We start from the raw sequence: 26,060 nt of genomic DNA, 5'->3' as shown, positions 1-26,060 counted from the left end.
TAAATATGTATTTTTATACGTTTTGCACGCGTTTAATATATAGACTGTATTTTTTATGTGCTTAATATATGCTTTAAGCTTTATAGTAAAGTAGACTCCACTTACTATATTTAATATATCTTTCAAGCGAAAAAAGTTTGAATTTTTGAAGCTAAAAATAATATTTTTGCTCTTGAGTCCTAATTTTCTATTCACTTAATGCTTTATCTTATAATTCACTATTTAAGAGAGGAAATCTTATCATTTCTTCATCTATATTTCTTTGAGTATTATAAAAGAAGAAAGAAAAATCCTCAAAGGGGTTGTTCTTGAGAAGAGAGCATTATATGGTGAAACTGGGGTTATAAATGAATTTTATATATGATAATATAATGTTATTTTTGTTGGAGTTATAATATTGTAAAAAATCATTATTGTCTTTGCCTATTTATTATATTGAATTGACCATAATAAATTCAATAAAATAATTTTTTTACTGGCAAATATTTACTTTTTTAACATTTATTTCGGTGCTTTCATTGTTATGGAGTAAGAAACTGTGACATCCCAAGTACTAATTAAGACAAATGAGTATCAGATATAGATTCAAAATAACGAGTGCATAATAAAATTTATGCAGCGGAACAAAATCATTATAAATTTCTTATGTAGAAGTTCGGAACTTAAAGAAAAATTAATTCATAAATTAAATGTGGAAGCGATTAATAGAGTTAGAATTTACATTTCTTGCACAATAATTTTGAATGCTCAATAAGGTTACGGAAATGTCCATTCTAAAAGAAAAACGGAAATTAAAGAAATAAAATGAAAAACGAATAACTATGCATCCTAGGATAATCTTCACTAGCACTTGAAGGGAGTCCGGATAGTAAACTACTCACAACCCTCTTACTGATCGGGATTTGAATCTTAGTCCTCTTGATATAAAATAATTAATGAAAGAGTGAGCTATACTAGACTAGTAAGAATATCACACTAATCACAAATATGAAAAACTGAAGATTGGTAAAAAAATAAAAAAAATAACTAATTGAGTCATTGCTTTATTTAAATACATTTAAAACTTGAATACATTTGTTTAATACTTACCATAACGAATTTTTCAAAGACAACCTATGAAAACTTATATCCATATCACTTTTCACTTTCACGAATAAGAGAACGAGAAATAATAGCTTTCATTTCTTACTTGTTTACTAATACCCCTGGGGGTTTATAGGAGGTGTCCCCCCTACTCGTGAACTCCATACCCCGTTCGGTAATGGGCCTCAACTATTCTATCGTCTCGATACCCAGTACGGTATGAGGGTGAACCATATCTCCCAAACCTTTTTAATAAGGGACTTCCCAGCTTCGTCCGACTACGGTAACATTCATGGTAGGATTTTTTATGTATTGGGCTTGTCCACCATTTCTCTAGGTAACTAACAAGTCTTTCATATACAGATTTTCATCAACAAACAATTAACAACTCATGCCAATATCTTATATTACATTCGCAGATCAATTAAACTACATTTATACTGACAGTATATAACCAAAATAACCAGATAAGTTGATAAGACTATTGAACTATAAATTAAGAATATGTACTATACAAAAATCAAGTAAGTAAGACAATACAGAAAATCAAGACAATTGTGAACTAATCGGTTCCGACTCTACTAGTAACCTGTAATTATTTTTAGGATTTTCTAATTTTTTACAAAATATAAAATTATACATCGTTAAGCCTCAATTTACCGTAATGAAGAATAGTGTGAGAGATTCTTACCCGAATCGATATTTCGAGACATCGAGCTATTTGCTACATCTCCTAACGGGTACTGAGTTTCCTGAATTTTTTTTGTAGAATTCAAAACATTCGTCACATACCTAAAAATATCTCAAAAAATTCAAAATCGGTCTCCAAAACTCATTTCGACCAAATTTGGTGTTCTGGCACGGCGCCGCCGCCATGCTCCGGCATCGGCTCCACTGCCCACGGTGGTAGTTCGCCTCGGTCTGACTGATTTTTTGCTGATTTTGACCGTATTCCTGTAGAAAAACACGTTAGGGGCCTCAGTTGGCCGAGAAATCATAAAAAAATCAAATCTATTGGCGGGGGGACATTCGAGTGTGGCAGCTCCGTCGATCTTCCTTCGCGCTGAGGTTCTTTTTTCAACTACTCTGCACAGAAAAAGACGGTGAATACAATGATCGAAAAATCACATGAAATAGAAATTGGGAAGGGGCTTATCAGAGGAATTTTGGGATTTAGTCGCAACAGTTCTGCCGGGATTTACCCGTAGTTTTTGGCTCACTCACTGTCCCTCTTGCTCTGATTTGGCCACAAGGGTACTCGAAATCAAATTTCGAGCAGGTAGAGAGCCTTTTTTGGCAGTCGGCGGTAGCTCCGGTGCAGCAGCGGTCGGCCTCCTTCTCAAACGTTTGGTTCTTTTTGTCCAGTGAGGACTGACAACTAGGGTTCAAGTTTTCGTGTGATGCAAAGTATTTATAACCATCTTGCGTTGATCTGGGCCGTCCATCGCGATCGATATCGTCCTTTCGATCACACCTACGGAGGAAACGAATATGGGTCGTTTATCGCGATTGATCTCGACTGTCCGATCGCGCCTAAGAGAGAAATGAATCTGGATCGTCTACGTGTGTGGGATCGATCCTGGGCTGTCCAATCACGGGGTACGCAGATCGCCAGCATGGCCTTTCGTGTGGCATTGATGTCAGCGTGCCTTGCCATGCATCGCGCTCCAGTTCGTCGAGATTGCTGACTAGATAGTCATACGTTGTCGAACTTTTTTATTTGTATTTTGACCTCCTGTTTCTATTTTTTCTTTAAAAAACATCCACAGAACCTAAAATTTCACCACTTTTTTCCAAAATTATTTCTAATCTCGTTCCTAATTCATTTTTTTCTCAAAATTCTACTTAGATAAAAATAAAATAAAATAATCAATTATTTTAAATTAATAATTAAAAAATAAAAACTTTGTCTCAGGTTGTTCTTCGAGCCCGGGTATTACACCTTACAAATACATATGAGTTCTAATACATGCATATACTGAGGTCAGAAGTGGCTGCAAAATACAAAATAAAACATAAGAGCCACTTCTTTCACTATACTATTGGACTCATCAGAGTGCGGGAACAGTCATGCACCCAGACTTGTGGATCCACGGGATCCTCATAGACTTCCAATGATAAGTTAGAATGTGGTTCCTTACTTTCTTCCTCATTTGGGGAGGGGGCATGGAAAAAGTGAATTTCATATGCTCAGTAAAGAAAATAATATTAAATTAATATCGTAAGATTTCAAAAGTTAATTATTTTACATTACTATTTAACTTCCTCGTTTACCTATCTCACATTATGGAGAACCATTTATTTCTTAAAAAAATGATACGTTAATACAGAAAATCAAACATACATCATGTCAGATAATAGAAAAAATCAAATAAATCATGAAATACTCAGATTTTCGTGTTATGCTTCGCGAAGTTGTTACAATTTCCATATCTGATGGCAGATATAGATTTTTAACTACGAAAGTGGAATGACCAGATCATATATAGATACGAAAATTTGTTTAGGCTCATTTTTGATTGACCAAACCATAGTACGATCTATGACCACGACCGTACTAGCAATAATGGCTCTAACAGATATAGATAGTCACTACTTAGCCATGGATGACCCCTACAGATAGTGTGATACTACTCTCGTCAAAAGGTACGCTGTCATTCACTAAGAGCAGTTCTCTTACGTTTTTACAGAACAAATAGGGGAGAGAGAAACACATACCCCGAAGGCTAAGGGGAACATATATTCCTCAGAGATAAAAAGTCTTATGAGATACTTTATGCAATATGCATGTCAATACAAATACACTTCGAACCATATAAGTTTCATTTCACTTTTCTCTTTTTATTTTCTTTTATACTTTTTATTATTACCGATTACATATTATATTTATTACATGCAAATTCATCAAGTGTCATCAATTCACATAGTATGATTGAAAACAAGAACAATTCGACTTACCTGAACACAGAAGCATACAAAACAGGAAAAATAACAATCATATTAATTTAGTTTATCTAAAAATATTTCTTAAGACGTCGAAAGACATACTAAATTCTTTACCGAAATCTTGATATTTTCTCATTCACCATTCTCATTTCTTTCTCTTTTTAAATCACTAGACTGTTATATATATATATATATATATCTCTCTCTCTCTCTCTTTCTTTTTTTCTAAATCTTTGAAAAATAGAAGAATGAAAATGTTGAGAAGAAGGGAAGGGGAAAGATAGTTTATAGAATTTTAGAACTGTCGAATTCATACCAAGTGGTGAAATCTAGTGAAGAGAGATGAAAAAAGATGCTCGATACGAAAAACAAGGGAGGAGGACCTCCTCCATCGACTGCGGCGGTGCACTGCCCAAGGTGGCAGTGCTCCGACTGTCACGTTGCAAGCGCACAGGCCTCCTATCGCACGCGTAGGCCTGCGGTGCACAGGGCCTATCCGTGCAGGCGTGCTGTGCGGACAGCGTGCGCAGGTCCTGACCTTGCACTGTGCATGCGGCGGGGACGTGCGCGTTGCGCGCACGTCCCGTGCGTGTGTGCGGGCGGACTCGACGTGCGCGCTGTGCGCACCTCTCGCAACTACTGTACGCGCATGCACGTGTGCACAGTGCCCAGCACCTGCGCAGGCAACTTGACTCCCCGTGGGATTTTTTTCCGCGGAATTTTCTTTCCGATTCGCCGTTTTTTCGAAATCCCACGTGATTTTTCCCTGATTTGCCATTTTTCGATTTTTTTAATTATTATATTTAATTTAAATAAATTGGACTTAAAATTAAATTAAATAAATTAAAATAAAAATTAAATAAAAATTAATTAAAATTATAAATTACTATAAATATTAAGTACCGTAAATTAATTAAATTTAACGTGACCAAAAACTCAAATAAATAGGATTTCTAAATCATTTTAGCACAGTGATGAGCAGAGTGTTACAAAAACCTTCGATAAGTTTCTTCTTGAATAATCCACATTACTTCTGCTTCTATTGTAGCAAAAGATTTTATTTTTAATTGAAAAATATCAGTATCAATAATTATAATTTTATATATGGACAATTCCTTTACTGATAGTGAAATACTTAAGTTGGTGACATGACGAGAAGATATAGGAGCAAGTTTGTTTGCTCTCTTTATATGCAACTCCTTTGCTTTTATAGTATTTGAAACATTTATATGGTTGAGTACGCATTAAGTACTTGAGAGCTACTTAGATAATCATATTCAATTGAAAAAGACTTATATGAACTTGAATAATATTGTGTGAGCTCATACCACTTAAAAATATGCATTAATCATTTGAAATTTTCATTTAGAATTTATTTAATAGTAAAAAGTTTAAAAAATTTAGAAACCCAATTCACTCCTCGGATTATTTCTTATATTTGGATTGCTTCCAACTTCCTTTACATTACACATTTCAAACATTACCATCTTATTAAAACTCTTAACCTCCATTTCCTTCTAGTTTCAATTTTAACATCATGACTTACTTCAAATTTTCACTGAGTGCATCATCTCTCACCTCAACTTTCTTTAGTCTGAGTTGCATTGCCTCTGCTTCCCTTAAAAGCAAGCATAACTATATCACCCCTCACATTTGCTACATTTTTCTTGCAGGCTCACTTGTACTTGCTTTTTACCTTTTTACCCCTTAGCAAGTGCTCATATATATTTTTTTTAATTTTTGTTTTAGCAATAATTTTAATGTGTGATATATGAATTTTATGATGAGCTGTCGCTAAATAAATTAAAAATTTGAAATGGGTTTAATACATATATGAGATTTGTTGATTTCAAACACACAAGTTTCACATGAAATATATTTGAGAAAACGATTAGGAAAAGATTTAAGCAAAAATATGTTTTGCTACAAAGGTACTTCTTGTTGTATTAATTTTTCATATACAAAAAATAAAAACTTAGAGAAAACGCGGCGTTTTGAGGGCATGATTTTGGAGTGAAACAAACATATGAGAATAAGCCACGTGGAAGATATGTGTTTGGCAGAAAAGTATCTCAATCCTCCAGGTGATGTTATCTTCTTCGTTTGTAGGAAAAGCAGAAACACTGTCCGTGTCCCTTCCATCGAAATGGCTATGGATGATTCCACCGCCAAATCCATATCCACGGTGCCAAATCTGGTGGTTATATCTTCACCATTTCAACAAACACCACTTATGAGGTTATCCAAATCCATTCCGATGCCTACAAAAACCGTCTCTGAACTTCAACATTCCGCCGATAGGTTCCTCTGTTTTATCCGTTCTCAAACCTCGCTTTTCAAGAAACTCCTCTCCTCCTCCTCCTCTTCTTTTCAAACTTTCTGCAACCAGGTAGCTTCTCCACTTATCTTTCGTCTTTTCTCGTTTTGTTCACGACTACTGGTTGTTTGAGCTTGTATCCTTTAGATTCGTAGCAGGAGCTGCTACCAAATCAGGTTCCCGTTGTCGACGCACAATTTTGCTGCGATACTACCTGGAGATTCAGTGGCGGGGATAGTGGTGACAAACGGGATACTCAATTTCTTGAACATATACAACACGCTGCTCATTGTACGCCTTGTTTTGACCTGGTTCCCTAATACGCCTCCCGCCATTGTTAGCCCCTTGAGGTCATTATTCTTCGCAAGTTTTTGATTGTAATGTATTTTGAACATACATGATGATTTTATTATTTTCTCATTTTCTTTATATCAGCACTCTGTGTGACCCGTACTTGAACGTATTCCGTGGGCTCATACCGCCGCTGGGAGGGACGCTGGACCTGTCTCCAATACTAGCTTTCTTGGTTCTCAATGCTTTCACCAGCACTGCTGCTGCACTTCCTTGCGAGCTTCCACCAGCCGGGTCTACACGTCTCTCGGAGCCTACTTCCTCGCAGGCCAAATGGCTGAGAAGGTTGCACGCCAACCGCAACAAGCGCTCAAATACTGGTGCCAATTAGGGCTTTGCTGGGTAGGTAATTTTTCTGTCAAAGTTTCTTGTGCTGGGTTGGGATGTGGAAAGTTCTTTTCATCTGGTATAATAATATTCTTTTTTTTTCCCTCTTTGGTTATCTGTTACATTGACATTGAATGTTAGGTTTTTGAGGCATTGGTGGTATATATAAAAAACAAAAGAAAATTTACTATATTTATCTTTGATAAATAGAATTAGTTCTAATCAAGGAGAGGGCATGATGAAAGCAACTTCTGCTAGGAGCATCTGATTCCAAAGGATAATCATTAATGTAGCCAGCAAGAATCAAATAAAAAATTTTGGGTGTTGGAAAATTAGTCTTATCATCTTTCCTTGCTTCTTTCACATCCATCCAATCCACTACCAGAAGCTTCACGCATAAGTTGCTCATCCCAAATTTGTCACACCATAAATATTCCAACTTCTGGAAGGATTCCCTTGGAAAAATGAATAATCAGTATAGACATCTAACCACAGAACAGCACAGACTTCACCCCTCCCACCTCCTTCCAATTAAAATAAATCCTTCAAGTTTCTGGCATCTACTATTCATAGTTTATTCAACGCAGGATCCTAATGATCTGCCATGGTTGCAGTGGAAATGAATCAGCTTTGTCATGGCCAATGCAGAATGGTATGAATTATTGATATTTCTGATTCATCATGTCTATTGGAAATCTGGGTTTTGAATAATTTCATATGAAATCATAGGAAACAAAGGAAACATAGATCACAAGTTTTGATATTAGATGATAGGTTTTTTGAGCTGAGGACGTGAGGGGACAATCTTGTTTTATTGCCTTTTGTTTTTACAAGTTCTAGCAGAGCAAAGCTTACCAAGAAGAAAGGGTAGTTTTCTATTGGAAGGAATTTGCTTCCTGAATGGAACCTTCAGCTACATGGAGGACTAGCAGGTTTTCTTCGTATGAGAGACTGGTAGCCATTGGCTTGATTCTTGTAGCTGTGGTTTCACCTCTCTATATCAATCGAAGACCGGCTTATGATCCTGATTTTGATGACCAACCCATCAGTCCAGCTTTCTGCTTGCCTCTGCTTCTCTTTGGGTTAATCTTGGTAATCACCTTGTCACTTTATCTGGACCGGAGCTTGACCAGGTTTGATCTTTACTGGATTCACAGGGTTGGTGGTTCATCCGGTGGTATCATCGTCATTCTGATTGTTCTTGCCTTTGTCCTGAAGTGTAAAGCTGCCATGTAGAACCTTTGAAATTCCTGGTTTCGGTTGTGTACCAGTGGCCTTGATCTTAATGTTTCTTCTAAAATTAAACTAACCCAAATCACTTTTGTTTTCTCGTCTTTCCCATTTGAATTATTTTCCCTACTTGATTTTGTTTCAAAATTTAAAATTGGTGAAACTGGTTACATGACACAGTTTCCCTGTGGATTAAGACACATTCTGTTGACTTCATTTTTCTTTTCAGTAATTAAAGTCCATATCAATCTTAATATAAAAATTAGAACATAAATTTGCCATGAATTCTTACCGTTGGAATCCAATCTTAAATAACCTTCTTTTAAAAAAAAGTTGAAGGTAAAGTAGTGACTTAAATACAACAAATCAGTTTCTAATTATATACACATTAAGGCTAATATAAGAATTACTGCATGAATATAAAGCTCACATGTAAAGATATTTTAAAATTTTTAATTACTGAATACTATATAAATCTAATAACAAAACGTATAATTTGACAACAAAATTATGTGATATTGAGTTCACAAGAGCTACAACATCTAAAACTTCCTTTTAAAAAATTGATTTGCACTTCAATATTACATAAAAATTTGAAAAACTTGAATTTAAAAAAAAAAAACATGATTTTTATGCACCCAGAATCTAGATTACAGTAGATCACTACAAATGGATTTAACAGTCATGTCTGTCATGTAAAAAGGAAAAAAAACTAGTATAAATTCTAGAATATCACCAACAGTATCAGGAGCTTAATAATTTGATCGTTGAAATTATTCAACATCCTATCTACTTCATACAGCTTATGAATGCATTAGACATTCAATCTTAAAATTCACAAATGAAAAGCTATATGTATTGGTTAACTGTGTTCTAGCAAAAAGGATATCCGAGAGCAAAACTACCTGCAAAGAGGACATGGCTTTATAATGAAAACACTTCTGTTTTCAGTACTTCTGTCAAATCAAGACCAGGAAGACTTTCTTTGTATAGCATTATGGGTAAAGAAGAAGCTAGAAGATGCAGCTAAGCATAAATTGTTGTTGGAGAATAGCGCAATGGAGCTTCCTGGGGTTCAGGGTCATTGATATGTTCTAACATTGGGGTCATTTTCATTCCAACAATCTTCACAATGGGATTTGAGTGCCCATTCCAGAAGACATTCGTAATCTGCAAAAATAGACAGGCAAACACTTTTAACTGATTCAGTGTGGTTAACTTGTTCCAAGCTGTATAACTGCTAGTTTGCTTAAGTTTAGTGAGATATCTTTAACGCCATAGCAACAATTCAAAGAGCCACCATGTCAGGGGATTGTACTCAGTAGCATAGAAGTTAAAATAAGACTGGCCAAATATTGGGCTCAGTACCTGTGAGCATCCAAACAGTTTGAGCAATCTCAGTGACAAGCAGCTATCAACAATCAGCCTAACTGCCACTTCAGTTAAGTTGCGGCACCATGAAAGGTCCAAACTGCATAAATTTCTTGAACATTTGGCAAGTGACAAAGCAGTCGCGTCCCCAATCTGCTACAGCTCACTTCATCAGTTTCGAAAAATTTAGTTCCTCCACATGGGGGAGCACTTAAAAAAATTTTAGATTAGGCTTTTTATAGATTTTCTTCTAATAAAATTTTATATAACGTGAGATTTGAATCAGATCTCGCAATACGTTCACCAATCCTTCAACAGCAGTTGCCAAAAGGCCTCTGTGAAATTAGATTCAGTTGCACATTTTCATCAAATGCTCATTTCAAATTGTTTTCCTTTTCTCTTAGATGTTGACAATCTATCTTAGTATGATTTAACATGGATTATCAAACAATGTAGTTCCAAATCTCGAACAGACAAGTAAAAGACAAGGTGAGGTGCACAAGCATGCAAATTATTTTTAAGTAAAAAAGAAACAAGGTTAAGCATATATTGCTTACCTGCAAGGATACAATGACCTATTGAGAAAAAAAAAACTTTCCAATCAAACAATAAAAAGTTGAAATCCAGAAAAGCATGTTCATGGCTCACCCTACTGATCTTATTCAGTGAAAGTTCATTGAGAGAATCTCCCAAGACTTCTAACAAGGCAGCAATAGCTTCATCACTGTCATGCAAAGAAAATTACAATCAGATCAATACTAAAAATGTATAACTCAACACCTTTGAACAGTTGGACAGAAAAAAAAAATACAAGAATAAGGAATGAGACGTAACAAGTCATGTACTACCTCCAGAGCTAGTTAAAACATCGCCAGATGACAGAAACCTACTAGGTTGCTACTGAAGATATCAGCAGATGACACAACCTAGAAGGTCGTTAGCAGGAGAGAGACTAAGCTTTTTTTTTATATATAAAAGAAGAATTATTATTATGGAGAGAGAAACAAATATAAAAGTGGAGGGTAAGATATCATCCTCAAATAAAGTAAACACACAAAAAGAAAATGTAGAAGCAATCACATGATGGTAATATCATGCGGGTTATGGGTAATAGGTTCCCGATTCTGGCGAAGTGCAGTGATATAGCTATGGGAAAATGTTGATGTGCTTTTGCCAACAAAGATACCATAAACGTAGTCCTATCCCATATCTCATCCAAAGAAATAATATGTTTATAGAAAATTCGCCAGTTTCTTGCTACCCAAATGCTCTAATGTCCGGCAAAAATCACCCCTTGCCATGGGGGTTTAGCTTCATGCCTCAATCCTACTCCGTAAATAATCGAGGAAATAAACGTTCCCATTATTGGAGGCAACACCCATACCAAGCTGAACAATCTAAATAATTTTGTCCACAACTTCCAGGCTAAATTGCAATGTAGGAAAAGGTGGGAATGGGTCACACTATCTCTAAGGCACAATACACAGACATCTGGGGACAAGGCATGATGAGGACGACGGAGTTCAAGCATCTCATTTGTGTTAAGCCTCTGATGGATGATTGTCCAAGAAAAGACCTTTACCTTTGAATAAGGCTTTCCAAAAAACCTTAGCCACATGGAAATGAAAGTAACTGACTTTCTTTATAAGGTGGTTTCATGTATACATTCCCAATTTTTCAAGGGTCTAGGATCTATTGTCTGGCTGTGGTGAAATGCAAATGGCTTCCAAAGTGGTTAATAAAGGGGACATGTTGGAAGACTCTATCATATGGGTTGTTACGTGTAAGGTGAAAACACATGACTATTATGTTTGGCAAAAACATTGTACAATCTAGGAAATTTGTTGGCAAAAGGTTGATCCCTTAGACAGGTGTCCTCCCAAAACATGACGCTAGTTCCATCTTCCACATGAAAACGAGTAAGTGGGCAAAAATGGAGTAGACTTGAGAGATGGATTTCCAAGGATTTCGGTAAGATCTCCCTGCTAAGGCATCCCAACTTTCCAGTTCACTCCCATAACTACTGTTTATGACCCTGTGCCACAAAAAGTTTGGTTTATGCGGGAAGTGCCATAGCCATTTAGCCTATAGTGATAGGTTCTTTGGTCTTAAATTCCCTACCTAGACCTCCTGAACTCTTGGATTGACAACAAGTCTCCCATTTCACTTGGTGATCTCTGCTCTCCTCTCCCGGCCCTGCCCACACAAATCTCTTTATGTGATCCTCTAATCTCTCAGCTACCCAGCATGAATCCTGAAAGGGATGGAAAATAAAGTGGTATGCTAGTAAGACAGACCTAGATGAGAGTGACCCTTCCCTCTAGCGAAAATAGATCCCATCTCCAACTCTCTGGATGCCTAGCTATCCTGTTGTCCACCCATTTCCAAAAAGTCCGACTCCTAGGGTTATCCCGCAGTGGAACACCTAAATCTGTAATCGTCCAAGATAACTTAACCTACCCTATTGATTCAGCAAGGTGGTCAACAACATCATTCTCAATATTGATCCCATTAATGCCACTCTTAGCCACATTAATTTTCAATTCTGATATTCTTTTAAACACCTGGATAAGAGAGAGTGAATTCGAAATAGATCTATCATTTTGCTCCAGAAATGATATCGTCTCATCAGCAAACTGCATATATAAAACCTCAACATTATCCTTTCCTACCTTGACACCCTTCATGATATCCCTTTCAATGGCCCTACTCAACATCTTACTTAACACATCCACTAACTGGGTAAATAGAAAAGGTGAAAGGGGATCCCCTTATCTTAACTCTCTTGAGGTTGTGAACTAGTCTTGTGGTTTCCCATTTGATATAACTGCACTGAAGAAAGACACCCAAGAATCCACCTCTCCACTTATGCCTAAATCCCTATTATTCCAATATGCCATCAAGAAATCTCTAGTTCACTCTGTTATATGCCTTCTCAAAGTCTAACTTGAGAATCACCTCCTTTCCTTTTTGTCCTTTGAGTGTATTCCACCACCTTATTTGCAACAAGTGCGACATTTAGGATTTTCTACCTCCCATAAAGGCACTCTGATTAATGGAAGTAGTATGATCCAAGAATTTACTAAGTCGTTGGGAAAGGACTTTGGTGATAATCTTGTACACACTTGTCACTAAGCTAACTGGGGATAATTGGATACCTTCGCAGAGACTCAGCTAATGTTTTATTTTTATCTTAAACAAATCTCTACCCCATTCTTCAACAATTAAGCTTGAGAGTAAAAAATAACTATGTTTAAAAAATGATACCTAGTTAGACTTATTTGGGGTCAGCTACATTGTACTGTTTCAAATGCTAACATAATTAGATCGGACAATGGCGACCAGGAAGGTCCATGGCCCCAGCTACTAACCTTCTTTGCATTCTGAAATTGCAGTTACCCTAGGTTCTGGTCAACTGCAAAAGTCTACATCATAATTTGTGGAAATATGGCTTCAATCACAGTTTAATCTGTTAATTGCTCCTCTTATGCATATTTCAGCGACATGCTCTTCCATCAAAGCCAGTCCAATAGCCTACTGAATATTTATTTCTATTTTGAAATGAAATAGTGAAATTATTGAATACTGAGGATAAGCACATGGTGAAAATCTGCACAAATAACATTAGACAAAGAACTGTATAGATAGAAACCTGAAACTATTGTGGCAAAGTTTAAGCACATGAATTGATTGGCAACCATTGGCAATATACTTTATTGCTGAATCTGTTAAGTTATGCAAGTGTGAGAGGTCAAGGGCACACAATCTGTGGCAATATTTCCCCACATTTTCCAGGGAATTATCCGTCAATGCTCTGTATCCAATCAAAAAGATCTTTGTTAAGAAAGCAATCTGTTAAAAATTGACAAAATTCCCACATTAACAAGTAATCAGCGAGGAAAGCATAAAGGAGTTTCCTACCGACAATTGGCAAAGGAAAGCTCTTTCATATTTACACCACATGCTTCGACCATTCCAATGACAAAATCATCACAAACAGTCTCAATTCCAGCCACTGACAACACTTCCAGAGCTTTGAGTTTCTTCAGTGCAGGTAAAATATGGCCAGCATCTATGTTTTGACAATCATCTAAGTACAGCTCTCTTAAAGTAGATTCATAGTTGCTTGTTAAAGCATTGATTGCAGAAGCAGTTAGAAGAGAGCAGCTGCGCAAATTTATAGACTGCAGTGCAGGTGCGGATGCAAACAATGCAGTTAGCCCGGCATCTGTTAAACGATATGCACCCACCAAAGAGATAGTGGCTAATGCAGGGAGGCAACATGATGAACATGCTAAGGTATCACGTAACTTGGTATCAGATATACATTTTCCACAATGGTCAAGTTGGAGCACCTGCCACCAAACCGCAAGAAGCATCATCCTAATGACAGTTAATGTTATAAAAATTGATGCAGAATCTGCGAGAGGACGAAACATTTGCATTTTTTTTGAAATAAACATTTGCATTAATATCATTTTCCTAACTATTTAGCAGAACTGAGTTTACATCCCTGGAAACACAAGTATTTGGAGACACTAACCATTACAAATTTTCTGTATTTTCTAACATTAAGTCAACTGTATCTTTAGCCAATAAAATCTTTGAAGTACATGCCTTCCAGCAATGTGCTACTAGAGACAAATACATACAAGAAAACTATCATGGATAACAGCATAATAAGCTATAGTTCGATTTCTTATTTTCATACAATACTCAGTCTGTAACAAAAGCTGAAAGTATAGTCCAGGGCCAGTCTTTCCAGAGAAAATGTTAATATAAATTCTTAAATATTTGAAGCTCATAGTTTTTCTTAATCTTTTGATAGATTAAGAAAGGCAATTTCTCTTATTGAATTGATTACAACTAACAAAAGAGAAAACAATATAACCTTTGTACCATAAGATGAGTAAAATCAAATATAGATGAGCAAGGGAATCATCAAGTGTACAATATAAGAAAGCAAGCAATAGTTTTTTTTTTTTTTCAGAACAAACAAAAGAATGCAAGCAATATTTCAAATCTTCCAGTTAGAGAGCTACTGATTAGATCCTTTACAATGAATTACACCTGACCACCGAGATTTTCATAGGATTGCTATAGTGCTGTAACATACTTTGAGTAATAAAAGTCAACAAAATTCTCATTATCTTTACGGTGTTAAAACCTTAGGCGTGAACTGAACTTTTCCCTGTTAATCTTTGTTCCTGAAGTGTATCATATCATATACCCTGATCCACTCCATTCTTGAAAACACCAAGTCTTATCACTGAAGTGATCTTTTTTATGAAGGGTTTATTGCTGAAGTGATTAGAAGAGAGAACCTGCTCAAATCTTATTGGCTAATGGAATTCACTCTACCAACATAAATCATTTGCAAAAACTATGCAAACACCTTAGCATAATGTGATGAGAAAGCACCAATGTGCATCAATGAAACTAGTGTAAGTCTCCCAGACTTACTAGTATAGTATTATTATATCTTATTATTTTACTCCTTTTCAGCTAGTCTTATTTTGTTGTTTTCTATATAAAAAATATACTCATGTTATGCTACGCAAACACTCTACAGATACATGGATGGTTCATCATTGTTACACAAATTGGAGAAAAAAACTACTGATTTTTTCTCGTTATATTGAGTGGCTAACAATCCTATGACTGTCGTCGTGACAACTGATGATTGTGGTTGTCGATATCTATAATTGTGACTGTACATATTCTTTTCTTTCTCTAAATTTTCTATCTTGCTAAGTCCTATTCTGATGTGTCCCATCAATCTGGTATCAGGGCCTAGTTGTCTAATATTATCTTTTGTCCAATTTGCTTATAACAACTCTATTAATTGGTACATAGGAAAGAGTCCCTTCACCATTTTTGCGGGTTTTCACCTTGTGAACCTATTACTTTGCTACCACTTCCTCATGACGTCCAACTTTTTCAACCTGCAGAACCCTTTGTCCAACAAATCTAGAATTTGCATGTTGAGATTATATGTCACATTGCTAGAAATAATATAGACTCCAAGCTGTTGCTAATGTGCATGCAGGGTAAAGAGTTTGATGTTGGTAACTATAACATGGTTCACATTAAACCATAACGATATCCTTCTGGTAACAAAAATTGCAAGCTCGAGAAATGGGCCCTTACTCTATTTTAGAGATCTTGGAGCTGATGCTTATGTGCTTGATTTGCCTGATCATATGAATATCAGTCAAGTTCTTGTGTCTAGGACCAGCTAAGACATGCAGTACATAGAGGTGTCAAGAAAGACTAAGGTGGCAGAGAAGACTAAAGGAGGAGAACGTGTTGGTTTATTAATATGATTAATGTTTTCATATAATCATTGTTGATTACTCTATTAGTAGCTTTTATTGTTCTGATGGGAGCAACTTTTGTTCTTCTGTTGGTCGATTTCGGGTTCTATGGCAAAGAGGGTATATGCAGAAAGTTTTAGTTTGTATTGAAATTATCCAACATTTTGAATACAAAAATTATCAGTAATCATCAAATTCCCTCTATGTATTCTCCTTACTGTAATTCCCATTTCTCATTTCTCACTTATGCTGTTCTCTGTTTCTTTGAAATTCTTCCTTTGTTCTTAATGTCCATCCAATTCAGGACTATGATCCTCATACTTTGAGCCTCCTACTTTGCCTACCAGGGTTTCTATAGTGCCTAGGTTTCTAAAGCACCAATATTTCCACTACCTCCACCCAATGTAATCAAGATGTCTTAAAAGATGCCTATATATTACTCTTACTGATGGAGGTTGTTAGTTAATAATTGATTAGATCATTCTCTATCAGATTAAGTTTTTGTGATAATCGATTCAATCGATTATTTAAAATGGTATCAAAGTCAGATGTATAGTGTTTGAAATCTTGGTTGCCCCATTTTTATCAAAATTTAATTTTCCACAAGGTTTGATAGGCATGTGCTTGATCCATGGTTTCAGTCCATTTGGCTTATGTGTGACAGAATGTTTAGAGTATAAATAATTGACTGGTTCACTTTCTGTCAGGCTAAAATTTTGGAATAATCAGTGCAATCAATTATTTCGACAGGTCATCACAAGTTCCTTGTGAAATCGAAAGGTCATCCACAGTCAGATGATTCATGGGTCACGAAACACGAGTTTCACTTGATGGATCATGCCTTGATGATTGTATTTAAGCTTCTGCTTTGCAATTGACCTGAAGATGAGTTTCACATGATGGATCCTACCTTGATGATTGTATCTAGGCTTCCACTTCAGAGTTGAGTTCTTCTGAAAAGAAGGGGGTGGTATGGATTCCTCCTATTCTGCTGCACTACCTCATCTTCCCCTTCAGTTCAGGACACATGCATTCCAAGCAACTATTTACCTCATAAACAGGCTCCCTATACCAAGGCTAAACCCTAGCCTACTTCATGTACAAAATATTCTCAAAATCTTTAGATAAGACCATATGAGTTAATTAAGTGACTTGCTTATTTAAACCAAAGCATGGAAACCAATATAAGTACCTATCTCAAAAGAAATGTATACAGAAACGTGTTTAGAACTCACTTACAATCAAGTTCCTTGTGTCACAAGTACCAAATACTTTGGTGAACTCTTCTTCTGTCAAACATGTGCAGTCCTTCACACGTATCTCCGTTGGAGAGCCTCGGGCAAGGAGCTCAAGGAAATGAGCATGCATTGTCCTGGAGTCACAGAGCAACCGACTTAGCTTATGCCTCAGTGTATCCGGGACATGTTCAAGGGATACCATTGCTGCAGCGTGTTTAGCAAGAACACTCATGCTAAGATCCAGAAGGGAAGGAACACTACGGTTCAAGATATTAGATGCTTTGTTGTTTGAGGGGACCCATTTAAACTCATGTATAGATGCACCATTTAAGGGTTTCCTCCGAGCATTTGAGCCTGAATTCCGCTTCTTGATGTTCTCCATTGCCAAAGAAAATGGACCTTGCATATCTTCCGGGTCCTCAACTTTACTTGATGTTGTTCCCTTCTCCTTCTTTGAAAACCCCGAGGAGTCCTGCTCTTCACGGTCAAAATGAGCAAATCGTTGTGCGAACCTTCTCGCAATCTCATGTTGCCTTCTCGTCTCCTCCCTTCTCAATGATGTTTTCCGCATTGCGCTTGATAAGGCTTGCGCTCTTTTCCTTTCACGCTCCCGTTTCTCTTCCTCTTCGCTTGAATCTAAAATTTCAATGAAATTACGCTCCTTGACCTCACCAGGGATAGGAGACGAAATTCGAAATGTATTATCCCTCGCGAATTCTTCTCCAACCAGGTCTATCTGCAGAGCCAATTGAAGATCAAGATCAGTTGAACCAACATCATTGATACTCATTAAAGACTGACTATCATCTAATTTTGCTTTGCTCTCTTCAATGGAGTATCTTCTTCTTTTACTCGAAGAACTACCTCGTTCATGATCAGGGACTGTCTCCATTTCCCTCAAATCGACGCCGAAAAGAAAACTCCCTTCACATCCCCGGGCGTCACTGCTCTCAACTGATCGTTTCTTTCCCGCTTGGTTATCGGAAACTTCATCGCTCAAATCGAGATTAAAACTATCTCCAATCCCTACAATTCCTCCCTCGTCTGGCTGCAAATTGAGGTCAAGATTTAGTTCTCCTTTCCGTTTCCCCAAAATGTCAAAATCACCAACGATCCCTTCGCCCTCCTTATCTCCGTCAGTTTCGCTTTGTCTCGAAATTCCATTATTTTCCCGGGCATTCTCCGATAAACCTGTAGCTATCGTCGCTTCCTCGCGTTCTTCAAGGTCAATTCCTAGTTCCATCTCTCTTTCCATATCAAAAGCACACTAATCTCAGCGTCCTTTATATATTCCCGCGAAAAAGTTAACGAGCACCATAAGGTTCTGTGCCTTCAAGATTTGCAGAATTGAGTTGGTATGGATTGACGTCTACTGGTTTGAGAATCGGAGAGAGCGGAAAAACCAAACTGCATGTCAAAAATTAATTTTCAAACCCGGAATTCTAACGGCGGCGCTACCCACTGTCATCATGAGTACGAATACCCGGGGATCAAAAAGGCTGCTTTACATATGTCTCGTGGGTATTGCGACACTTGGAAGCAAATGATTGGCTCTCTCTGTTTCTCCTGCCTCTCCTGGAAACACACCGTTTCTGGCTCTTTCCTTGCCGTCAAAATGATATTTTAATTATATATGTATTTTTTTTTTATAAATTGAAGCAAACTCACAGAGTTACAACTCAGCCCATTATAAAATTTATTTTTCTTTGTTAAGAATATTTTTCATTTATGAGTTTTGTTGATTATTAAATTCATATATATAGTTTTTTTAAGACAGAAAAAAAAAATTAATTAAAGAGATGTAGTTATACTCTGATTTTTATTATTTTAATTTATTTTTCTTTAATATTTTAATTTACTTTTTCTTTATGGTTTTAATTTATTTTTTTTAATATCTTAATTTAATTCTATCTTTAATAACTAAATTTACTTTAATTTTTAACAATACTTATAATAAAAAATTAATATTATAAATTTTTTATAATTTTAAATTAATAATTAATACTCTGATTTTTTTGTCGTTATTTTTAAAATATTAAAAAAAATGAACGTTAATGTTCTGTTTGAATAATTTTTGTGGTGAATAATTAATGTAAGATAATGTATAGTACATGCGTAGAATGTAGAGACCCGTAACTTAAAAAAAATCATAAATTAAATACGGAAATGAAATAATATAGTTTAGAATTTACATTCCTTACACAATAATTTAAAATATTCAATAAGAATACATGAATTTCTAAAAAAATAAATGAAAATCAAATAAATAAATAAAAGATAATATGCTGAACATTTTATGACGACCTTCACTAGCTTTTCAAGGGAGTCTGAGTGGTGAATTATTCACAACTCTGTTGTTGATCAGGATCTGGAACTTGATCCTCTTGATATGAATAGTTAATGAAAGGGTGAGCTACACTAACCCAGTAAGAATATCACATTACTTGTCGATACAAAAACTGAAATTTGGTAAAAATCAGAAAAATAACCAATAGAGCTCTTGATTTAAGTAAATTCATTTATCATAAGAAAAATCATTTATTGCATATATTTACCGTTGTGAAATTTTCAAAACTGACTTATACAGACAATAATTCAAATAACATTATAATCTCATATTCAAGTGAGTAAGAACAATAACTTTCCATTTTTATTTGCCAACTGGTATCTCTAGGGTCTACAAGGATGTTCCACTACGCGTGAACCAATATCCAACATTATCAACTAACTGGCCGTCCCAATACCCCATCCGGTATGAGCATAAAAAATATCATCCCTCAATACTCCGTCTGGTATGAAGGTGAATCAGGACGTCCCCATACATCGTCTGGTATGAGTGCTAAAAATATCATTTCTCGATACCCTGTTCGATATGAGACAACATTCACAGTAGGATTCCCTATGTACTCGGTCCGTTTACCATATTACAGGATATCCAGTAAGATTACCATTCATTAATTCACATGACCAAATAATTTTCTGTTTGCATATTAATTTTAAATTTCACAAATCAACCATAAATCACGCAAGACTAGCAATATATATATCAAGAAAGCACAACTGAATCATTTAACTATTCCAGTATATCATCATGTATTTAAAGCTGTAAATTCAACAATCAATTACACAGGACAACAAAAAAATGATTAACCGGTTCCGACTCTATTAGTAACTTGTAATTATTCTCAAAGTTTTCTAAATTACACAAAATACTATATTATCGATTATTAAGTTTCAATTCCATAATAGAAAATAAGGTGAGGGATTCTTACCCGAATTGATATCCGAAACACCAAACTTTCTACTGCGCCTACTGGCGATCCTTAGATTTCCTGAATTTTTCCGCGGAGATTAAAATATACTCTACGTACCTAAAAATACCCCAAAAATCCAAAATCAGTGTTAAAAATCATTTTCTGCCCAATTTCGAGGTTTCGGCATGGAAGCACCGATGTGCTCTAGCGACGGCACCATCGTCCGCGATAATAGTTTACATCGGTCTGGTTGTTTTTGGCTAATGTTGGCCGGTTTTGGCCAATTTTATACTCATTACTGTGAGAAAACACGTTAGGGGGCTTCAATTAGCTGAAAAAAAAAATTAAAAAATAAAAACCTACCAGTGGTGGGATTTTCTAGTGCGGCAGCTTCGCCGGCTCACCTTTGCGGTTGGATGTTTTTCTTTGGTCAACCTATAGAAAACATAACGGTGAACACAATTGTGAAAAAATCACACGAAACGAGAAATGAGAAGGGGATAATCGGAGGAGATTGAAGGTTTTGCCCGGGGTTTTCAGTTCATCTATCGTTCCTTTTGCTCTGATTTGGCCATAGAGGTGCTCAGAATTAAATTCCGAGATGATAGGAGAATATTTACCTTTTTTGGCGGTCGGAGGTAGCTCCGGCGCGGCGGCGGGCGGTGGTCGGCTCCCTTCTCTGGCACTAGTTCTTCTTCTCTAGTGGGAGGCTGGGGGCTAAGGTTTGGATTCAGTGTGATGCGAAATATTTTTATTCGTCTTGCGTTAATCTGGGACGTTCATCGTATTTGATCTCAACCGTCCGATCGCGTTTAAAGAAAAATGAATCTGGAACGTTCATCACGATTTGATCTTGATTGTCTAATTGCGTTTAAAGAAATAACAAATTTGGACCGTTCATCATGTTTAATCGTGACCGTTCGATCGCACCTGAGGAGGGAATAGATTCGGACCATCCACGAGCGCGTGAATGCTTTGGGGTCGTCCAATTGCGGGGCACATGAATTGCCAACGTGGCCACCCGTATGGCACCGAGTCAGCTTGTCTTGCCACATGGCACACTTCAGTTCGTCGAGGTTGCTGATTGGGTGGTCCTACGTGGTAAAATTTTCCTTAATTGTGTTCTAACCCCCAGTTTCTGATTTTTCTTTCAAAAACATCATCCGAACATAAATTTCACCCATTTTTCCCAAAAATGGTATGAACACCAAAATACCAATCATCGATACCCCATCCGGTATGAGGCAACGTTCACGGTAGGGTTCCCTATGTACCCGATCCATCCATCATCTCTTAGGATATCTAGTAAGGCTATCATTCATTCATTCACTTAATGAAGCAATTCTCCGTTTACATTTAATTTTTAGTTTCACAATTAAACTATAAATTACACAAAACAAGCAATACATGCATTAAGGAAACACAACTGAATTATCTTACCAACTCTAGCATATTATTATGCATTTAACTGGTTCCGGCTCCATTAGTAACATGTAATTAATTATCGATATTTTCTAAATAATGCAAAATGTCGTATTATTTATGATTAAACTTCAATTCTGTAACAGGGAATAAGGTGAGGGATTCTTACATGAATCGGTGTTCGAAATACTAAACTTTCAGTTGCGTCTACTAGCGGTCCTCGGGTTTCCTGAATTTTTCTTCAGACAAGTGCTTAAAAATACCTTAAAAATCTAAAAATCAGTGTTAAAAAACTTTTTTAACCAATTTCAAAATTTTGGCACGGTGACACCGCCGCTCGCGGTGGCAGTTTGCCTTGGACTGACATTTTCGGCCAGTTCTGGCCGATTTCGGTCGGTTTCATACCCATTCATGAAAAAAAAATATGTTAGGGGGCCTCGGTTGGCCCAAAAAAATCAAAAACAGAACTTACCAGCGGCGTAGTTTTCCGGTAAGGCGGCTGCGCTAGTTCACATTTGCAGTTAAGCCTTTTTCTTCAGTCAATATGTAGATAACATAATGGTGAATACAATGGTACAAAAATCGCACGAAACAGGAATCGGGAAGGGGCTCATCCGCCGGTCCTTTTGCTTGGATTTGGACATAGGGGTGTTCAAAATCAAATTTCAAGCGAACAAATTTTTTTTTGCCTTTTTTGGTGGTCGGAGGTGGCTCCGGCGCAGCGAGGAGCGGCGGTCGGCTCCCTTCTTTGGTGATTAGTTCTTCTTCTCTGACGGGGGGCTAGCGGCTAGGGTTAGGGTTCGGTGTGAAATGAGATATTTATACCCATCTCCCTTTAATATAGGTCGTCCATTGCGTTTGATCTCGATCGTCCTATCGCGTTTAAATAGGAAATGAATCTGAACTTTTTATCGCGATTTGATCTAGATCATACGATCGCATTTAAAGAAAAAACAAATCTGGGCCATTCATCGCGTTCGCGACCATCCGATCGCGCCTGAAGAGGGAACGGATCCAGACCGTCCACGCACATAGGAACAAATCCAGACCATCCAATCGCGGACACGTAGATTACCAGCATGGCCTCCCACGTGGCACTGAGTCAGCGGGCCTTGCCACGCAACGCGCTCCAGTTCGTCGGGGCTGCTGACAAGGCAGTCCTACGTGGCATATTTTTTTAAAATTATATTTTGACCTCTAGTTTCTGATTTTTCGTTCAAAAATACCCCACGAACCCAAGTTTTTTCCTATTTTTTCCAAAATTGTTTTTAATTTCATCATTTACCTATTTTTTTTCTAATTTTTTACATTAAATAAAAATTTATGAATTTAAAAATAATATTTTTATATATTAATTTTAATTTTTTAAAATTAATCCTTGGCTAAATTTCGAGTCCGGATATTACAACTCTCCCATCTTAAAATAAATTTGGTCCCTCAAATTTGCCTCTCTCTCACTCAATCAAACAGTTGGGGATACTAGGCTCCGAAGTCGGATTCTAGCTCCCACGTGGCCTTTCTCTGTGTGTGATTCTGCCATAGGACCTTAACAAAAGAAATTTTTCAGTTGCGGAGTACTCTGCTTTTTCGGTCTATAATATCCATAGGTATCTCCTCGTAGGACAGATCCTCTTAGAGTGAAAGAGGCTTGTGGGCCAAGATATGAGAGGGGTTCGGGTTGTACTTGCATAGCATGGACACATGAAACACGTTATGGACCTTAGATAGTTCTGGAGGTAATGTCAGTCTGTAGGCGGCAGTGCAAATTCTGTGTAAGATTTCAAATGACCCATTAAATCGGGGATTTATTTTTTCTCTCTTGCCAAACTTACTGATTTTCCTGAATGGAGTGACCTTAAGGAACACCCGATCACCTTTCTCAAATTCCAAATCCATCATCCGGGTATCTGGATAACTCTTCTGCCTGCTCTGAGCCGTCTGGATGTTCTTCATGATCTTGACTATTTTGGTTGTAGTCTCCTCCACAAGATTTGGACCGAATAATTTTCTATCACCAACTTCTTCCCAACAGATCGACGATCTACATCGACGGCCATATAACACATCGTATGGAGTCATGCCGATACTTTCTTGGTAGCTGTTATTGTAGACGAACTCTATTAGGGGTAAATGATCATCCTAATGGCCCCCGAAGTCAAGAACACAAGCTCGGAGCATATCATCTAGTGTGCGCATTGTCCTTTCTGATTATCCATCAGTCTGATAGTGGAATGCAGTACTAAGAGACAGTTTTGTTCCCATGGCTTGCTGAAAACTATACTAGAACCAAAAAGTGAACTTGGGATCCTTGTTGGATACTACTGTCACTGACACTCCATGTAACCTAACTATGTCCCGAATATATATTTTTGCTAGTTTGTCCAATGGGTCGGTCATCTTGATGGTTAAGAAGTGGGAAGACTTGGTGAGTCGGTCAATAATTACCCAAATGGGATCATGTCCCGAGCGTGCCCTAGACAATCTTGTTACGAAATCTATTGTGATGTGTTCTCACTTCCACTCCAGAATTGGTAATGGCTGAAGTAGCCCGTCTGGGTGTTGATGCTCTGCCTTAACTTGCTGACATACCAAACACTTAGAAACAAAGCTGGTTACATCTCTTTTCATCCTGTTCCACCAAAATTGGGGTCGCATACTTTGATAAATCTTAGTGCTTCTGGGGTGTATGACAAACTCTGAGCTACGGGCCTCAGTCATGATGTCATTTTTTAGCTCACTGTCATATGGAACACACACCCTGTCCTGAAATCTAAGCAACCCATCGGTAGATACTCGAAATTCTAAATTAACTCCCTATTCTGCATCTCTCTTAAGGACTGCTAGGATGGAATCGGCAGAATAGACTTTCTTTATTCTTTGGATCAACTCAGGTTGAACAGTCAGGTGAGCCAAGCATGTGACTCTCTTCAGGTCCTAAAGTCGTACCTATTGTGCAACCCCTATTGCCCTGTATTCTGAAACCATTAGGTAAGCTAATATACCTACACTTTTTTCTACTGAGTGCGTTGGCTACCACATTACCCTTACCCGGCTGATACAAGATGTTGCAATCGTAGTTCTTGTGGAGTTTTATCCATATTCTCTGAAGCATGTTGAGATCTTTTTGAGTGAATATGTGTTTCAAGCTCTTATGGTCGGTATAAATCTGAAAGTTCTCCCCATACAAGTAATGGCGCCAAGTCTTCAAGGCGTAGATAATCGCGGCGAGTTCTAAGTCATGAGTGAGATAGTTTTTCTCATGACTCTTCAACTGAGTGGACCCATAGGCTATGACCTTCCCATGCTGCATCAAAACACAACCCAACCTCAGGTAGGAGGCATCACTATAAACTATATATCCACTTGTCCCACTCGGCAAGGCCAACATAGGTGCAGTAGTCAACCGCTTCTTTAGTTCTGAAAAACTCCTTTCACAGTTCTCGTTTCACTCAAACTTGATGTTCTTCTTTATGAGCAAAGTCAAAGGAGCAGCTAGACTAGAAAATCCTTCTACAAACCTGCGGTAATAACTTGTCATCCCCAGGAAGCTACGAATCTCCTTGACCGATGTTAATTTTTCCCAGCCAAGCACTGCCTCAACTTTTTCGCGGTTCACTAACACTCATCCCTTGATATGATATACCCTAGGAAGATAGTCTGCTCGAGCCAGAACCCACACTTACTCAACTTTGCATATAACTTCTTTTCTCTGAGAACTTGCAAAACTTGAGTCAGATGGTGAGCGTGTTCCTCCATACTTTTTGAATAGATTAGGATATCATCCGTAAAAACAATGATGAACTGATCCATGAATTATTTGAAAACTCTGTTCATCAAATCCATGAAGATGGTTGGTGTGTTGATTAGTCCAAATGGTATGATCAGGAACTTGTAGTATCCGTACCTGGTTCGAAAAGCTGTTTTGGGAATGTCTTCTGCCTTGATCTTTACCTGATTGTAACCTGAACGCAAGTATATTTTGAAGAAGACCTGAGAACCCTGCAACTAATCAAAAAGGTCACCGATCCTGGGGAGGGTACTTGTTCTTGACCGTGACCATGTTCAATCCTCTGTAGTCAATACATAACCTTAACGTCCCATCCCCATTCCTTGCAAATGTGACTTCAGTACCCCAAGGGGACACACTATGTCGGATGAATCCACTATCCTGCAATTTCTTGATCTATTTCCTCAACTCTTCTAT

General features: G+C 37.2%; 3 protein-coding genes across 17 annotated transcripts; 2 read left to right on the top strand and 1 right to left on the bottom strand.

Moving 5' to 3' along the window:
• Positions 1-5,995: 5,995 nt before the first annotated feature.
• Positions 5,996-15,180, top strand: YLMG2 (YGGT family protein). 12 transcript variants are annotated; one of them, XR_002538785.2, is made up of 5 exons: positions 5,996-6,418; positions 6,494-6,696; positions 6,782-7,039; positions 7,612-7,676; positions 8,182-8,351. XR_002538785.2 is itself a non-coding variant. In XM_088206982.1 (4 exons), exons 1-3 carry the CDS (start codon positions 6,056-6,058, stop codon positions 7,026-7,028), a joined length of 813 nt encoding a protein of 270 aa, XP_088063108.1. In that variant the 5' UTR covers positions 5,996-6,055; the 3' UTR covers positions 7,029-7,039; positions 14,918-15,180. The 12 variants fall into 12 exon arrangements, 8 of the variants coding, with proteins under 8 accessions (XP_088063108.1, XP_088063109.1, XP_021890745.2 ...); XR_015813084.1 differs by having other exon boundaries at positions 7,859-8,351; XR_002538786.2 differs by having other exon boundaries at positions 6,782-7,043.
• On the top strand, positions 7,925-8,351 carry LOC110809280 (uncharacterized). Its single transcript, XM_088206984.1, has one exon. It carries the CDS (start codon positions 7,925-7,927, stop codon positions 8,258-8,260), a length of 336 nt encoding a protein of 111 aa, XP_088063110.1. The 3' UTR covers positions 8,261-8,351.
• Positions 8,944-18,747, bottom strand: LOC110809259 (RNI-like superfamily protein). 4 transcript variants are annotated; one of them, XM_022035023.2, is made up of 6 exons: positions 17,182-18,743; positions 13,547-13,980; positions 13,278-13,439; positions 10,274-10,349; positions 9,623-9,778; positions 8,944-9,424 (listed from the first exon to the last, which is right to left on the bottom strand). In XM_022035023.2, the coding sequence occupies exons 1-6, from the start codon at positions 18,433-18,435 to the stop codon at positions 9,281-9,283; spliced, it is 2,226 nt and encodes a 741-aa protein (XP_021890715.1). In that variant the 5' UTR covers positions 18,436-18,743; the 3' UTR covers positions 8,944-9,280. The 4 variants fall into 4 exon arrangements, 3 of the variants coding, with proteins under 3 accessions (XP_021890715.1, XP_021890716.1, XP_088063105.1); XM_022035024.2 differs by lacking the exon at positions 13,278-13,439 and having other exon boundaries at positions 17,182-18,746; XM_088206979.1 differs by lacking the exon at positions 8,944-9,424 and having other exon boundaries at positions 9,660-9,791; positions 17,182-18,746.
• Between the last annotated feature and the right edge of the window lie 7,313 nt (positions 18,748-26,060).

This window comes from Carica papaya, chromosome 7, assembly GCF_054855325.1.
Source record: "Carica papaya isolate Zhongbai chromosome 7, ASM5485532v1, whole genome shotgun sequence".
In the NCBI taxonomy this organism is placed as follows: Eukaryota; Viridiplantae; Streptophyta; class Magnoliopsida; order Brassicales; family Caricaceae; genus Carica; species Carica papaya.
This window is presented reverse-complemented; position numbering and strand designations above follow the sequence as displayed.

Excerpts from the sequence above, each read along its gene's own strand:
- LOC110809280 (XM_088206984.1), top strand. The coding sequence starts at position 7,925 with ATGGAACCTTCAGCTACATGGAGGACTAGCAGGTTTTCTTCGTATGAG.
- LOC110809259 (XM_022035023.2), bottom strand. The coding sequence starts at position 18,435 with ATGGAAAGAGAGATGGAACTAGGAATTGACCTTGAAGAACGCGAGGAA. Across the intron at positions 13,981-17,181 it reads GTGACACAAGGAACTTGATT|GTGCTCCAACTTGACCATTG; the intron begins GTAAGTGAGTTC and ends GTTTGGTGGCAG. Across the intron at positions 10,350-13,277 it reads CTTTGCCACAATAGTTTCAG|TGATGAAGCTATTGCTGCCT; the intron begins GTTTCTATCTAT and ends TTTGCATGACAG.
- YLMG2 (XM_088206982.1), top strand. The coding sequence starts at position 6,056 with ATGAGAATAAGCCACGTGGAAGATATGTGTTTGGCAGAAAAGTATCTC. Across the intron at positions 6,419-6,493 it reads TTCAAACTTTCTGCAACCAG|ATTCGTAGCAGGAGCTGCTA; the intron begins GTAGCTTCTCCA and ends TGTATCCTTTAG. Across the intron at positions 6,697-6,781 it reads GCCATTGTTAGCCCCTTGAG|CACTCTGTGTGACCCGTACT; the intron begins GTCATTATTCTT and ends TCTTTATATCAG.